The sequence below is a fragment of the Pezoporus wallicus genome, unplaced genomic scaffold (genome assembly GCF_028554395.1).
Source record: "Pezoporus wallicus isolate ANWC-B61680 ecotype Strahan unplaced genomic scaffold, APGP_CSIRO_Pwel_v1 contig_3486, whole genome shotgun sequence".
Lineage (NCBI taxonomy): Eukaryota > Metazoa > Chordata > Aves > Psittaciformes > Psittacidae > Pezoporus > Pezoporus wallicus.
Genome location: NW_026642292.1, coordinates 8,656,608 through 8,672,000, shown reverse-complemented (window position 1 = coordinate 8,672,000; position 15,393 = coordinate 8,656,608). Strand labels below are relative to the sequence as shown.

The 15,393-nt window shown below is 36.5% G+C and overlaps 1 protein-coding gene across 9 annotated transcripts in view; it reads right to left on the bottom strand.

The window, feature by feature from the left end:
- Window positions 1–1,770: 1,770 nt before the first annotated feature.
- HEATR5A (HEAT repeat containing 5A) overlaps window positions 1,771–15,393 on the bottom strand; it is a 56,994-nt gene continuing 43,371 nt past the window's right edge. For 5 of the 9 annotated variants that reach the window (XM_057428448.1, XM_057428450.1, XM_057428453.1 and 2 more), the window contains 10 exons: window positions 14,887–15,066; window positions 13,432–13,666; window positions 12,763–13,011; window positions 10,958–11,085; window positions 9,904–10,051; window positions 8,916–9,188; window positions 6,425–6,649; window positions 5,385–5,539; window positions 3,734–3,947; window positions 1,771–3,454 (listed from right to left, as the gene is read on the bottom strand). In XM_057428448.1, coding sequence (XP_057284431.1) covers window positions 3,153–3,454; window positions 3,734–3,947; window positions 5,385–5,539; window positions 6,425–6,649; window positions 8,916–9,188; window positions 9,904–10,051; window positions 10,958–11,085; window positions 12,763–13,011; window positions 13,432–13,666; window positions 14,887–15,066 — 2,109 coding nt within the window. In that variant the 3' untranslated portion in view covers window positions 1,771–3,152. The remainder of the gene's footprint in view (window positions 3,455–3,733; window positions 3,948–5,384; window positions 5,540–6,424; window positions 6,650–8,915; window positions 9,189–9,903; window positions 10,052–10,957; window positions 11,086–12,762; window positions 13,012–13,431; window positions 13,667–14,886; window positions 15,067–15,393) is intronic. The other 4 variants (XM_057428449.1, XM_057428457.1, XM_057428451.1 and 1 more) reach the window with 3 other exon arrangements.

The window sequence follows — 15,393 nt, the reverse complement described above, 5'->3', positions numbered from 1 at the left end:
ATAACATAGCAAATGCATCCAATTTATTTTATTCTAGATAATCAACTTTCAGTATTCACAATTTTAAAATGTTAGAGGCAGGTAAAAGTGTGTCATGTCTGGCCAAATATACTTTTTAATTTTTATGTCTTTGAAGCTACACCCCATTGTCACTAAATAGCTTGAGCAGCATATGTAAAAATGAACTGCTTGCTGCATACTTCTGCTAATGGAATTGGGGTCCAACGTGAAATGTCATCTACAGCAACAGCTCCACAGCCAGCTCTGAGCCCTTCTTTTAACAACTGGCTGCATGAAAGTACAGCTTATTGGCTACTTTAAGGATCAGAGGTTCCAACTCAACAATTATTTTGTATTTTAAGAGCAACTTTACTGCTCAGCGTGTAACCAGGCCACATGGGTTTCTCATGTGCAAAAAGCAGTATCTAGGAATGCCCACAGGAACAAGGATGGCAAAGTACTGCTACTTTTAAGACATAAGGGATTGACTCTTCCTATGGTTTTTGACACCACAGTGCAGAGAATAATCTACCTGTCCAGCTGAACCCACAACACTACCTTTCTGTATCTTCTTTTATTTAAAAATTGAACAAAGAGCTTTAATTTTATAGGAATTCTTTCCCTTGCTTTCTTGCCTTGCTTGAAGTATCATTGTCCAAGTTTTTTCACTGGAAGAAAACACAAGCAGTTTGTTAGTGGACCACTGTCAGTTAAGAAATAATATGATCTTCTAGGAAACAGTATGTTCTTGTAGGAAACAGCTTCCGACTTTCTGTCTACTGATAAAATAGTTACATCTCGGGAAGCTGAAAACAAACCCTTCATACCTAGCAGTGGGATTAGGGATGAAACTTTAGAGGAGATTGTCACAGTGATGCCTTGTGTGTTGGTATTGCCACAGATACATCCAAACTCATTAAATTAAAAATATACTGAAATTCTATTGAATTTTCTGCCTGATCCCTATGAAGCAGTATTACTATTGCATCTGAAAGACTACCAAACTATCCAAGACCATTCCACCCCTCACATGAGTGCAATAATTCACATTGCTGTGGCAGTCTTGGGGGAGGGGGGGAGAAATCCCTCTGGAAATTCCAATTAACAATTGATTTTTATTAATAAAAAAACTGTTATTCTTCCTATGCATTTGGTAATTCCTTTTTTCTGGTGATACATGCATCACTGGGCTGAGGTTTCTCTCTCTCAGCTTGAAGGTGACTCCTTCACCTTGGAACATACCAGATCAATTTCAAATTTACTCTAGCCTAAACAACTGTATAAGACATACTGTTTATTAAGCTGCAGTGCTACAGACTTGTATCCAATTAAACACTACTACATCCCAATTGTGTGATGCTTTTGCACAGTTTTGACTAATTCTGCAGTTTACAGCACGTTGTTTTAACGTAACTTCCTTTCAACAGAGCCAACAACTACAGATTCAACTGCAATGAAGAGGTGGAACAAAGAACTCTGGTTCTCCAGGGAAACATGGCAGGTATCTCAACCAGCTTTCCACAGTTCACACATTTCAGCGTTTGGCACTGAACAGGTCTTTACACACATCAAGTCTCTCTCCCTGCTCTTACTTACTTACTTATTGTGCTACACAGAACAGAGGAAGACCTGCAATGTCAAGTCACAAACCTTGGTGCATCCAATTCAAACATCTCTTACTAGTTTCCTTGTGGCAGCATAAAAACATTTTCCTTCTGTTACAGAAGTCCTCCAAGCTCCTGCTATTGGGTAAAATGAGTAAGACAAACCTTAAGTGAAGAAAATTAGCTTTATTTATTTATGTAAATTAGAAAAACAAATTGTTAGAACTTTGGTCAAATGGTTAATTCTGTACAATTTACAATAATATTTATATACAAAACTTATAATAAAATACAGTACATCACGCTTTTCCTGAGTCACAGTGTGTTTCTCAGTTCTGTGAATCTTATTTTTTAATTTTTCTTTCTTTTAAAGTAATTAGATTCAAGAAGGAACTACTATCTTCAGTTTGTCAGTGTTTTGTTTAGATAATATGGGTATTAAGAAAGAATTCATCACACTATATGTAGAAAATACTTTGCAGCCATTGCAATTTTGATATTAATTTTTCTATATTAAAATATGTTCCTTGATAAAAATGTTGATTAAATACTCCTTATTATGAGTTTGTTGCACTTCATTTGACACAAGACAAGCTGACTTCAAATATGTCCATCTCTCATTGCAGAGATACGTAAGTTTAGGTGCGTTACATGTATATATATATCCGATCATTTAAAGATCGGGAAACATACATCCAGATAGAGCAGATGTCTGAATTGAGGCACAGTATATTAAAATTGCTGTCCTGTCCTGGACAAAATATGTATTCAATTGCCTGGCTAGCCTAATACAAATTTAACACCAGTATACATCCTGAAAAGTGAGACTGTGTCAAGCAGCAAGGCACCAAGCCTGCAAATACTTACATATGCATAGTAGTCCCACTGTGTAAAGCTCTACAGAGTCCTCAGTGAAGAAGCATTGCAGAGCTGTATTTAACAGCATTCGTTAAATCTCAGCCAGCTCAAGAAGTTATTAGGATTAAAGCTATCAGTATTACCTTTATTGAGTTGATTTCTTTTTTTTTGAGATGAACAGTAATCTATTGTAAGGCTTATGTGGATATTTGATCTGTTTACTTAATGATGCAGTGTGTTAAATTAGTAATTAGGATAGATTACAACCTGCAAGTAAATTTAAGTCCCAGTTAGACTTAAAACCCAACCAGGGTAACTTATTTTTGACAAACATTTAAAACAAAATTCATTTTACTTACTGGCTAAGTGTGGGCTGCTCCTAAATACATCTATGGTAAAGTTCACTACAGTTTTTAATATAGGCATGTGCATTTCTGGCATTTTAGTCTAAAATAATCCAAAAATGCAGATTAGATGACCTCTGATTTATTCATAGTTTTTAGAGATGTTTAATAAGTCTTACATTAACTAACAAGAAAGTCATAGAGATACGCTTTCTCTTAAAAACTCTGTAATACTTCAGTGCAAACTGCAATATGAGATCAACTCATACTGATCCTACTCTGATTAGAAATTAGAAGACATTTTTTGCTGTTGATACCAAAGTGCATAAACTGACAATATAAGACTTTAAAGAAAATTGGTCTTTAGCTGAATGCTCGAACTTTTCCCAGGATTCTTTGCATGTTTAGCAGTCTTCGCTTTGATGCTTTCTTGGTTGCCTTTTACAGCTGACTCAAGCCTTGCTTTCATAGTTGGAGAAGCAGCCATTAGTTTTTTAAAAACCAATGAGTACTGTGGACCAATCTGCATCAGATTTTGCAAAGCAAACTCATGCAGACTTTTTGCCGAGTTTGTAGCAGAAACCAGGGCATTTTCATCCAAAAGAAAGGAAATAAGGATGGGAAGAAGACCGGCCACCAAATGAGCACCTATAAACATTGAAAATACAACTTAAACATATAGTTTTTAAAAACAGCTTCAAATTCTAACTGTTTTTTTTCTCTGAGTTAACATTTTAACATAAACTACAAAATTGCAAACAGTTATTTGAATTGTAAAGTAAAAGGAACCAACATTCCTGTTAGCAATTTTGTTAGCAATTAAGTGTTCAGGACTGGATTCCTAGTGGTTGTTTAGTTTTAATTTGTTACTTGTGGCAACTTTGAGCATCTCTAATGTTTTGGATACTAGTAATGGAAGTAACTTACGGTGCTCTTCCTCAGCAGTGGCTGTAAGAGCTGTAACCACCTTTATTCCTTCCTGAATGACCTGAAGTTCAGCAGCATTTTCAGGTTTTGCTTTTTCTGTTTCCTGCAGTTTTCTCACAATGGATGGTGATAAAGAATGAATATAAGGATATGACACAGTCTTGTTTGGGTGCTGAAAGATGGAGTGCAGCAGCTGGTAGCACTTACACTGTACCTAAAGGGAAAAATCAAATTTGCACTTACAAAGTGTTGTATTTAAAAATGCATGTCAGAGTGTTTTAAAACTCACAACTTGTCAGGTAAAGTTTTAGGGAGGGAGGAAAATATGCCTCAGCTTGAAAATTCACCAGGTTGTAAGCTGCTAATTCATAATACTTTATAGGAGCATTGTAACTTGTAGTCAAATTATTAAGAGAAACTAGATCATGCTTCCCGTTTCTTCCCACTGAGCCCTACATCTTCTTACAGCTTTGAGTTAAGGAAAAAACATAATTTTTGTGTGAAGATCATGTCTCGGTACCATTTTGAAAATAGACTCCTTTCACAAAAATACAGCTGACTGAAAATAGGTGCTTTAAATGTAAGCGTTACCTCTGCCAAACTGCAGGCACAATTCTACAATGCCTCAAATGGTGCATTAGCTTGCATATTACTGGAAGTCAATCGGACTGAAATACCAAGTTCCTACATAATTTCTGAAAGGTTCAGATACCTATATGCTTGGATAAAATTTGCAAATGCATACTACCATTTTCTTGCAGTCATATTTGGCATTTGTGGTTTCCTATCTATGGAAACCAACATTTATAACACTAGATACATATTAATATATAAACAAGCATTTTCCTACAGCTATTTCTCAAGTAAAAGTGACTTTGTTTAAACTTTTTGTTACTACATGAATACATATAGAGAAGATACAGGTAAACCAGTTTGATACAAGTAAACCAGTGAATTCTCACAGTCAGACATGAATCTAATGCATGTTATTTTCAGAACTGGACTTTCAGAGTGAGAAAGTCCCAACTCCTACAAAAGCCACTTGTATTTGCAATGATAACAGGTGGATTTTTTTCCCCTTCTGATACTTCATTTTTTAAGATGAAGAATGGTAATAGAAGAACTAAGGCAGTACAATCTAAAGCAACTATTTAAAAATATCTACACTAGGTCAGAACAAAGCATTAATCAGTTCAATACGCTGCCTCCAGCAGTGGCCAGGAGCTAATGCTTCTGGGACAGTAAAAGGTAGGGCAGGAGCTCCAGCTCTCAAAGACCCACAGCTGAGGGATTTCCTGTGCAAAAGATAATACCTGTATGTCAAAGACAAACTAAACAAATAAAAGGTGCCTGAAAACTACACAACTGTGTCATGTATTTATCTATGTATAAAGTTCTGAGTCTGATGCAGTAAAAAAAAAAACAAAACAAACCTCTATAAGAATACAGGACTGCTTACAGAATGAAAAAAATGATGAAACACACTGCTGGGCATGTTCCTGCTAACTTGCTCCAACTGTATTTTAAAATAATACAACAGATATAGGTAGGGCAGACTTAACTGGAATCAACACACAGGACAAGTGAAACAACTGAACGTAAAATAAACCTAAAATTCATTTACATTTCTTGTAACTTCCCCAGTACTTACAAGAGGATCTTTTGAGTCAAGTGTTATTTTAAACTTCTCAATACAATGCTTTTGAAGGCACTCAATGGTAGTAACTTCTGGACTGGTAGACATAATGAATACCGTAATAGCAGTAAGCAGGCTAACTTCATCACATTCTTGGAGAAGCCCATCTACTAGCAATAAAGTAAGCAGTCCGTTAGATTTGCATTAAAAAGCAATTCTATGAATTCAAGTGTTACAAAGAGGTGGAATAGAAATATCAATGCGTATGTTTCTTTAGCATACTCTGATGCACTGATATGGACTTTTACTGTAATAAAAGCCAATGCCAAAAGCAGAACTCAAGGGTAGTTATATGCATATTTAGAAATAACAGCATACTCCTATTCCATTGTTCCTCTGTATAAAGTACGACAGATATCTTTGAAGCGCATGTACGACATATTAGGGTACAACCTATTCTGAGAATATAAAATTTGCATGAAGAACATGTAATTCATTTGCTGTATCTTAAAACCCCAACATTTTAAACAACAATTCTGACAAGTTACAACTTGGAGATTAAACATAAGAAATAATAAAAAATACTAAAAACTTGGGCAGTTGAGGAAGCAGCATGCAGAAAAGTAACTTTATGATGAAAATACTTTTTCTCGAACCACTGTCTGAATACCCTTTGCTTCAATACAGACACTAGCTCTCTGTGGAGAATCTGCATGCAGTCGAGTTGTCATTTGTGCTCAACTGTGTGCTGAAGCCGTAACTCCTGCTTATTCCATCCTAGCTCATAGCTACATTGTGGCACTACATAATACAGGGGTAAGCCTGCAAACCCACATTTATACCCTTACAGATGATGATTTCTTATATGAACTATAAGGAAAAGATTGCACTACAGTTTCAACAGTATTTGGCAGCCAACTAATTCTCCTGTGACTAAGATATTAATCTTTTTTTAAGGAGTGCATGCATTTAATTTAAATAAAACCAAACGACCTTTCACCCAAACTTTCTTTTTGTCTCATTTTTAAACACACAAACCTCAAATTTGTGCTTACCTCGATCCCAACAGTCAAGCACTGTGACCAAAGCACTACGTAGAAGATCAGTCCAAGCAGTGCGACTCTTCTCTGCTCGAGCCATTGGAGAAGACAAGAGTCCTTTAAGAGCTTGTAGAGATGCAGCAACGGTCAAAGGTAACTGGCCATCTTGCAATTTCACAGCAGTTTCTTTAAGTACTCCTATGATTAGGTACAAGATAGTAGGAAGAACTGAAATGCTTCCTGCAAAACAAAGCAAAATAATTTCACATAAGTCTAAGAACTTCAGGTACCTTTCACATTAAAAAAAAAAAGTTTTCTTGGAATGTCTTTTGTATTTATGATTTATAATTTTTAATCACCTATGTGAATGGAGGCCCTGGTAATCTGAAGATATGAACTATGTGACTTACAAACAGGGAGCCAGATTGCATAAATGAAGTTAAATCTTCTCCCCTTTTAAATTAGCATTGTGTATCTTCCTTGATGATTTTATTATATGAAGTGTGGAATTATGTTCAGAGAAAACAACAGAAAGATCAGAATCACTGAGGAGCAGAAGAGGAGAAGCTATGGAAGCATATAAAGCACTGTATAGGAGAAAAAAAAATTATGAGCATCTTGTATTTGCAAGACAGTACAGCGAAGGAAATTAACAGGAGGTAATTTCAAAACTGGTAACAGGAAATACTTCTCCTGCACGATGTGTATTTAGCTAAGGTTGCCACTGCTCCAGGAAATCACTACAGTCAACAATTTAGTCAGATTAATAAGAAGAGGATCAGACTAAAAATGTGCTAAAAATAATCCTAGCATTATGATAAAAAACTTTTTTGGAAAAGAGGAGACCTAAGGAGAGAAGCAGATTGTCCCACAGCATACTGAACAGATCATCTCTCCCTGGGAATCTGAAAGTCAATCTGTCAGAATAAGAGACTATATAAAAAAATCACTGGAGTAGCTTGGCATAGCAGTTTTGCATATTCTTATGTCTTTGAATCTAACAGTAGTACAGAACTCTACATGAATTTGAGACAATCTAGAAATCTGCATACTTACGTGTTACTACTATCTTAAGTTCCAATTCATCAAAGCACAGAGTTGAGATATGGCTTCATGTGCCTATGTCCTTGCCTAATTAGCAAACCTTCTTTTTAAAAGGTTTTAATATGCTTTTGTTTGTGAGAGACCTGTTGAATAATGAGGGTCTCTGACATACACATAAATACTTTCTGAACCTGAGGACATCTACCTTCTGTTTTTTAACAGCCAAGTCTCTGAAAACTGATTGCTGGAATTCTGTAGGAAATGCAGTTCACAAGCATAATTTATTTGTAAATTTTATTATGCATACATACATACATATGCATATACAGGTGCCTGAAGTAAGAGACATGGTCTCACAGGACTCTAACTTCAGTTACCTATCAAAGGGGAAAAAAAAAGAAGATGCAGTTCCATTTGGAGCTCTCTTTGATTATATGAGTTGACTTTTGGAGATGCTTCCTTATTCAACTGACTGTGTAAGCAAGCTTATCCTCATTTTAGTCACCTGACTTAAATGTTAAGTTCTCTAGGGTAAACATCCCATCTGGTCCCAAGCTGTTAGTTTCTGGAATAACCTGAACAGTTAAAGACAAAAAGAACTACAGAGAAAAAAAGAAAAATCACAGATTATTTCTCATACAAGACAGTTGCCCTTAATTTAAGTGATGCTAGGTTTGTTTTGCTTTGAACTGATAAATGAGCTGCAGATAGAAATCACATCATCACCTTACCGTGGCAGCAAGAACTGCCTACTATTCCGTTTGGAATATGCTATCCCCTGAAGAAGACTCTTGTAACAGAGAACAAATTAAGAAATAATTTAAAAATTTCCAGGGCTTGTAAATACAAAAATTTGCCTAAGGCGTAACACAGATACCTAAGGTGGGAACAGAGGAGTAGGGCAGAAATGGTTTGTAACTGTGGCTGTACCAGTACTGAAAGATCATACATATGAATATGATATTGAGGGGTGGCAGGGGGGGAACCATCTTGAACTTTGGAGTGAATCCAAAATGAATCATGGGTAAAAAATCAACTAATATGAAAAAATCAACCTGAATTCCTTAGAGTGGTTTCCTAATGTTCAAATGATGGTTCTTAGTGAAAGGTAACATGATACATTTCCCTTTTAAATTTAATTTATGTCTGCATTATAAATTCCAGAATAGACAATTCAAGAAGAACCTTATCATGTAGCTCTCATATACTTCCCTGAACAAAATGAATCTATTAATTGCACTGCTACGTGTGGGAGGAAGAGAAAAACTACTCCTTTAATTGTTTCAGTTTTGTAACTTGTTTTGTAATCTGACAGTCAAAAAAATAATTAAAACAGGAAACTGTCACAAGCAAATCAACACAACTTGCTGCCAGATTCATCCGGCTGAGAAAATTAGGTAATAATAAGGGGGCTTATAATAACCCAATATTCTTTCATTAATCTTGTGATGAAACAGCATACCTTCAGGAGAGCAGATTGCAGGAACATCAGAGAGAATAATTAATGCTGCTGCTACCAGTCTACTTCCATCTTCTGACAGTAACAGATGTTTTCCAGATTGAACTGCAGGGCTACACGTTAATTTAGGGTTGAGCTGGGGAAGCTGTCTGACAAGAATACAAACACACAACTCCAGTGTTGCAAAGACTAATGATTTCCCAGGTATGAGTCCTCCTGTGTCTTTGCCTTCTCCAAATTCTGGTAGTGTTTCCTTTTCTGCAGCACCATCATCAACTAAAACAAAAAAGAAATATAGCAGAAATCTGCAGGCTGTACCTTGTTTCCAGAAAGTTTACTTTTTAAGACTGTTTCATCACCAAGCGACAATCCTGATACATAACTATGTGCAGGCATATGTATTCAAAGTTCTACTGGCAAACATCCGTTCTTCTGAATAAGCAAACTACGCACTGATTGTCAAAAGAGAAAAGTGTGTACAATAATTCAGACATACAGTGTGCTGAGGTACCATGCCAATATGATGTCACCTGATATAAGTGTTTTGATTCTTCTCCCAGATTTCTTATTTTACAAAATGGAATGGTATTTTACTTTAGGAAGTTACAATCAGAGTAAATAGGGGAGTCTGGCTTGTAGCAACTGTGTGTGCCATGTCTCTCCCTTACTCTACTGCAGGTGATCCCAGGTTTTCACTAGGACTTCTCCTTCCCTGACACCACACAAGACTATCCCAACTTCGGTTTCTCCAGTCTTCCTCCTCACTTCATGCCCTCTACTCAACACCAAAACCACCTGCTATCTATCATGCCACCCCAATTTCTCATGTCAGGCACCTGGACTGACCTAAGTAAACCAGGATTAGTCACCAATTGTGACACACTTCAAATTAAGTTGTATCTTAGAATATCACCTCCAAGAATGCAGTTTTCCAAGAAAGAATTGGTTTAACCCTGATAATATGCATTCAACATCTCATACATTACTGTACCTTCTGCACTTCTCCGCTTTTCTTTCACATGTTCCTGAGCTGCAAAAAGAATCAGTTGAACCACTTCAAGGGCAGCAAGCTGAATATCAGGTGATTCTCTGGTCAGTATCAGTCGATGCAAAACATTCAGCAGCTCTACACCCAACTCCTACAGTAAGAACAATGCTTAATATATTCCTATTTTATTGCAAGTATTTTAGAAACTTGTTAATACCCGTTAAAGCTAACAGTATTACTCTTATTAATCTCACTAAGGAACACAATATAATTGATACAATGTCAGGAGCTAGCATTTTCTTCCATATCTAGCTCCTAGTTCCCAGTAGCAGGAGTCCTGCTCAATTTTCCCAACAAAATAGTAATCACAATAATTAGAGATAAGGCACTTAAAACTACTAAAAAAGACCCCCAAGTAATCTTTATCTTATGGCTTTTTAACTCATAAAGGTGGAGATACTACACTAACTCTGCTATAGTATATGCATTTCCTTCCTTGGAGAGAGCACCATAGTCAGCATGTCCATGAGCTTTATCACTTTTGCCATGTTAGGAAATTGCATGGCACACAGAATGGTACAAAGCTTAACTTAAAGGGAAAAAAAAAGGAATTTTGAAGTTAGCACTTCTTTTAGGATCATTGGTGTGTTGTGTGTGGGTTTTTTGCGGGGTTGTTTTAATTGTTGGTGTTTAACACCACTGATTTTGTACAGTTTTCTTATCATCTTTAATGTTTACAATAGATCTAATTGAACTGTCCCTTGACAGAAGGAAAAAGCGAACATTTTTTTCTGGAATTCTGTCTTTACCTGTCTCTCATCCTACTCATCTAATTACTCCTTCCTGATGAAATGTCCTCAAGTTCACTGCCCCTCACTGTCTTCTTCCAGGTTCCATGTTGTGCTCTCTCCCTTTACAGCTTTGGATTTTGGTAAAGCATATAATTCACCTACTACTTATGTGTTGAAGATTCCTGCATATACAGTAGATAGTACAGATAATGTACAAACTAAAATTATGCCTTAATTTTGGGGTGTTTTGACCATTGAGACATTACCTGATCACCACCTATTTTTGACCTTGGCCATGGAACATCAAAGAGTGCATGTAGGGCACGTAAGCAGGCAATAATGTTCTCCATTGCTGCATCTGATCGAGGAGAGCAGAGAAATTCCACACTAATTCCTGTAAGCATGAGAAGAAAAAAACCCATATGTGTGTGAAATTTTGAAGGAATTTTGTCAATTGCTATTGTAACCCAACAGTAGGTTTTAGCAGATACGGAAATAGCATTTGCATTTTATATTAAGTGAATTCATCTCCTGTTACTAATATCTTGGAGCAAGAACTCTATTTCCCTCAAAACAATGAAAGAACTTCAGCTTCTACACCGTAGAAGACATGATTCAAACTGGCTATTAACATAAATAAGTAAAAATCCAGAGCAATTTCTAGGTAAGACGCTGAACTCTAAGTCCAATGAATAGGTAGGCAATTAATACTGAAAGTATCACAGAATATTTGCTTAGTCACCAATTTAGGCAATAGAGGGAAATAAAGGAGAAAGTAATCGTAGTTCACAAACTCAAACACAGAGGTTTTATCTTCCCATTTTATAATAGCACTAAAGAATACAGCTATCACAACTGGATCACCAGTAATAAACAAATTACGTGAAGCCTAAACTTGCCAATCCTAGGGCAGATAAAAATAACCACTTTTTTTCCTCAGCTTTCAGGGCTCTTCAGATGACAGTTCATGACACTGGAGATAAACTTCATGTAAACTGTGATCCATATTCTTATCCCAGTTGTACAGCTCTAATTCAAAAACGTGGAATGACTTGGCCAACTGACCAGTGTACACTAAAGAGCTGTGCAACAGAAAATGTCCATGCTTTGAACTGCTTTCAGTTTCTCCCTAGGAAGTAAAAATGAAGAAGTGCAGTATGTCTGGAAGCAGAATAAACAGCCAGATGTCTATGGCAAAGTATATGAAATTTGAAGCACTAATCCATTAGCTTAGGAAGCAGGGAAAATGAGCACCTTTTGCATCACAGGTCCAACTTTTAACTGAGGGAACACTGGAGTTCAAAGGAAAACTGGCTTTGTGCAGGAAGACTGGGATGCAAAAGAAGCCATATGCATATGGTTGATACAAACCCATTCCAAAAAAGTTACTATGAAAGGACACAAAAGAGAGACCAAAGAAAGAAAAATACAACCAGAAATACCTAATAGTGTATATTTGGAGAACTGGGACTGTGTTCAACTGCCTGATAATCCTCTGCAGTAGCAGATGCTTAAACAGAGCTTTAAATGAACTTACAGAAACACTTACTTACTGTAAGAGTTACTGAGCACCAGCACAGGTTGCCCAGAGAGGTTGCAAAGCCTCCATCCATGGAAATATTCAAAGCCACCTGAACACAGTCCTGGGCAACTGTGTTTAGGTGGCCTGGCTTGAGCAGGAGTGTGTGGAAAAGATGTCCTCCAAAAGTCCCTTCCAACTTACACACTACTCTGTGATGCTAAACTACTTCAGTGACGCTAAACCATACACTCTGTAACTGTAGCACCACAACTGTGATAAAAGACACCCTTGAACTTGCATATTTATGAGCAGAAAGCACATTTTTAGAACTCAGTGCACTCATACCGAGTGTTTTTTCTACCACATTTGAGAAAACACTACCGTTTTCTTACTAGGACTTTAAATTCTTCTGACTGGTTATTTTTCTAAAAGATGCTATATTCAGTGATGCAGTTAAATTTGAATAATTAAATATTTATTTGCTACTGTTTTATCTATTAAAATTACATTTTGGGTTACAGCATCTAGACAGATTTTGCACTCACTAACCCAAGATAAGATGAAATCTGTCAGTATTCACATCCTCAGGAGATTTCACCAAGGGCCTGGTAGAAGAATCTTGACACATTGTAGTTGGGGTGACAGGTCTAGAGAGATTAGTAACACCTTCATCTGGATCAACAACGATGAAACCTGTGCTAGTAAGCCATAATGCTGTAGCATAAAGTATCAGTGCCCAGGAGTTGTAGTAATGAGGTCTGGCATTTTCAATTGTCTCTGCTGTATAAAATGTACCTCCTGAAAGAAGAAAAGTTACAATTTTAAGGATGTAATTTATTTTCAACTACCGTATTTTCTCATCCTTGTAAAGGGATCATTCTTTTAATTGAAATTATATTTATCGTATGTTATGTATGACTTTTTTTTTTAATGTTCAGTACTAAAATTCACCCTAATGAAGGCACTTCATTTATATTATTTGGACAGAATCCAAATTACCTTTGTCTTCTTTGAACCTTAAAATCACCCAGCGAACAAGAACACCAAACAAACTACTACTCACATCAGTGAAATCTCTGTTCTCAAAACCAGTCTTTATCTTTAGACACATATACAAGTATGCATATTCTCTATACAATCTAACTGTGATCTTAACACAAGCTAGGGCATTAATGATGTGCATTTACAAGTGAAAACACAAATGATTTGCCTTCTTACCTTCAGCAGGTAGTTGTGATGCATACTCTAAAGGCAAAGTTAAGAGAGCAAAATCCTGAAGTGCAGCAAGCCAGAGCTTGCTTAGTGTTCCAAGATCTGCCTGTACTAAGTCAAGAAGTCCACTGGCTGAAGATGTTATATCTCTGTAGTTTTCTTCTGCAGAGTTTCCAATTTTGAAACAGTGATTGTGTGCATCACTTTGATTTTTCTGCTTTTCAACTGCAACTATGTAAACCTGTTTACACATTTGGAGAGAAATTTACGAATATTAACATTTGGAAAACTACTGTGATATTAGCATGACTGCCTGTTGAACCAGTATGAGGTTTCCTAGAATCTATTCCTGCTTCAAGTCCAGTAGGCACGGATGAACAAGCACTTACTTCTAAACCTTTTGAATCCAGTGCCCCAGGTAATCTTGAGTCCCAATAAAGGAAAACTTGTTGAAATTCCTAAACATAGCTGCAATTAACTTCTCTGCCTTGAAGAAATAATGTATTACTTGTTCAGCTTCAGCTTCCAAACATCAAACCCTGTTACAGTTATGAGACTGTAACAAGACTGAAGAACTTATCAAATAACACACCTACAAACATGATCCTGAAACCACAGTCAAATCATTCCTAAATCTCATTTTAACTGAAATGACATATTGCACTTTCAAACAACTTCTCAAACTATGTATTACCCTGTGTTAGCAGTAAAGAATGAAGAGTAGAGTCTCATAATTTGCAAACTTTGTGTGTTACTATCAGTAGGTTAACTTCATGTGAGAAGATGCCTCTCTAGTTCTCGAAAAAGATGGGCTTCAGAATTTTTCAGACTAGCAACCCTCTTTAGTATCTCCAAAATGCCCCTGGAGAGAAGCTTTTCTCAACTAAAAGGAGACATAGGAGACCAGTTCAACTAATCTGAAGTTAGCTATTGTGAGTATCCATCTCCTACAACTATGATTTCTGCATCTTTTTCAAGTTTGCTAGTTGCAGTGGGTTTACCCAGGCCAGTGATTAAACACCACCAAGCCCATCTTCCACTTCTCCCCACAACAGGATGGGGGAAATTCCTTTGAATTCTGGAAACAAGAAATAGGTAAGACCCTAAGTGAGAAGCAACTGCCTAGGGCTTAAGTGAAATACTCATAAACTACATGTCACGAAAGCTTATACATAGTTTACTTTCTCATGGTTTCTCATATCTGGGATCCAGTACATAGTTATACAGAGTTTGTATATCTTAATATTTGTACTGATGTACAGTATAATACAACAGTTTACCTAGCAGTGCTTTTATCAGTTTACAAAGTCTGTGTACTGTTTAGCAGTATCAAAGCAAAGCAAAGGACCAGCAACTTGTGTATAATGAAGCATGTAAGCAATTCCTGAAACCATTCTATCTGAAAGGTTCTAACTCAGCTACCAAATATCAAGACTATGATTAAAGAGCTGTTACACTAACCTCGGCCCAAGCCTTAAGCACAGCTAGTATCTCCATGGTTGAGGTGCTTTCATTATATTGTTGACTTTGTGCTTCTTTCCCAGCCTGCACTTTGAGCAAAGAGGATACAAGCAACTGGTGAACCCTTCGAAGGTCATTAAGATCACTTACTACACCACTTGCTATCCAAGCACTGCATACCTAGTGTTGCAAAACAGAAATAATGAGAAATAAGAGCCAAACACCACTGGACAACAGTCCTTTTTTCAATCTGTAAAATTATGAAAGACAGATTTAATAATTTAATTTCTATTGAGACACAGGCACTCTTGGATAATAATTAATGTTAAATGACAGTAGAGTTTAGTACACATGAGTAATGAAAACCAAACCCATTAGAGCAATGTCAAATAACAGCCAAGTACCAACTGCTAAAGTTCTAGAAAAGATTTTAAAGTGTATAAAATCTTTGAGTTGTTACAACATAGAGGTAACAGGGTGACATTTTGTGTACACTGGGGATTTGAG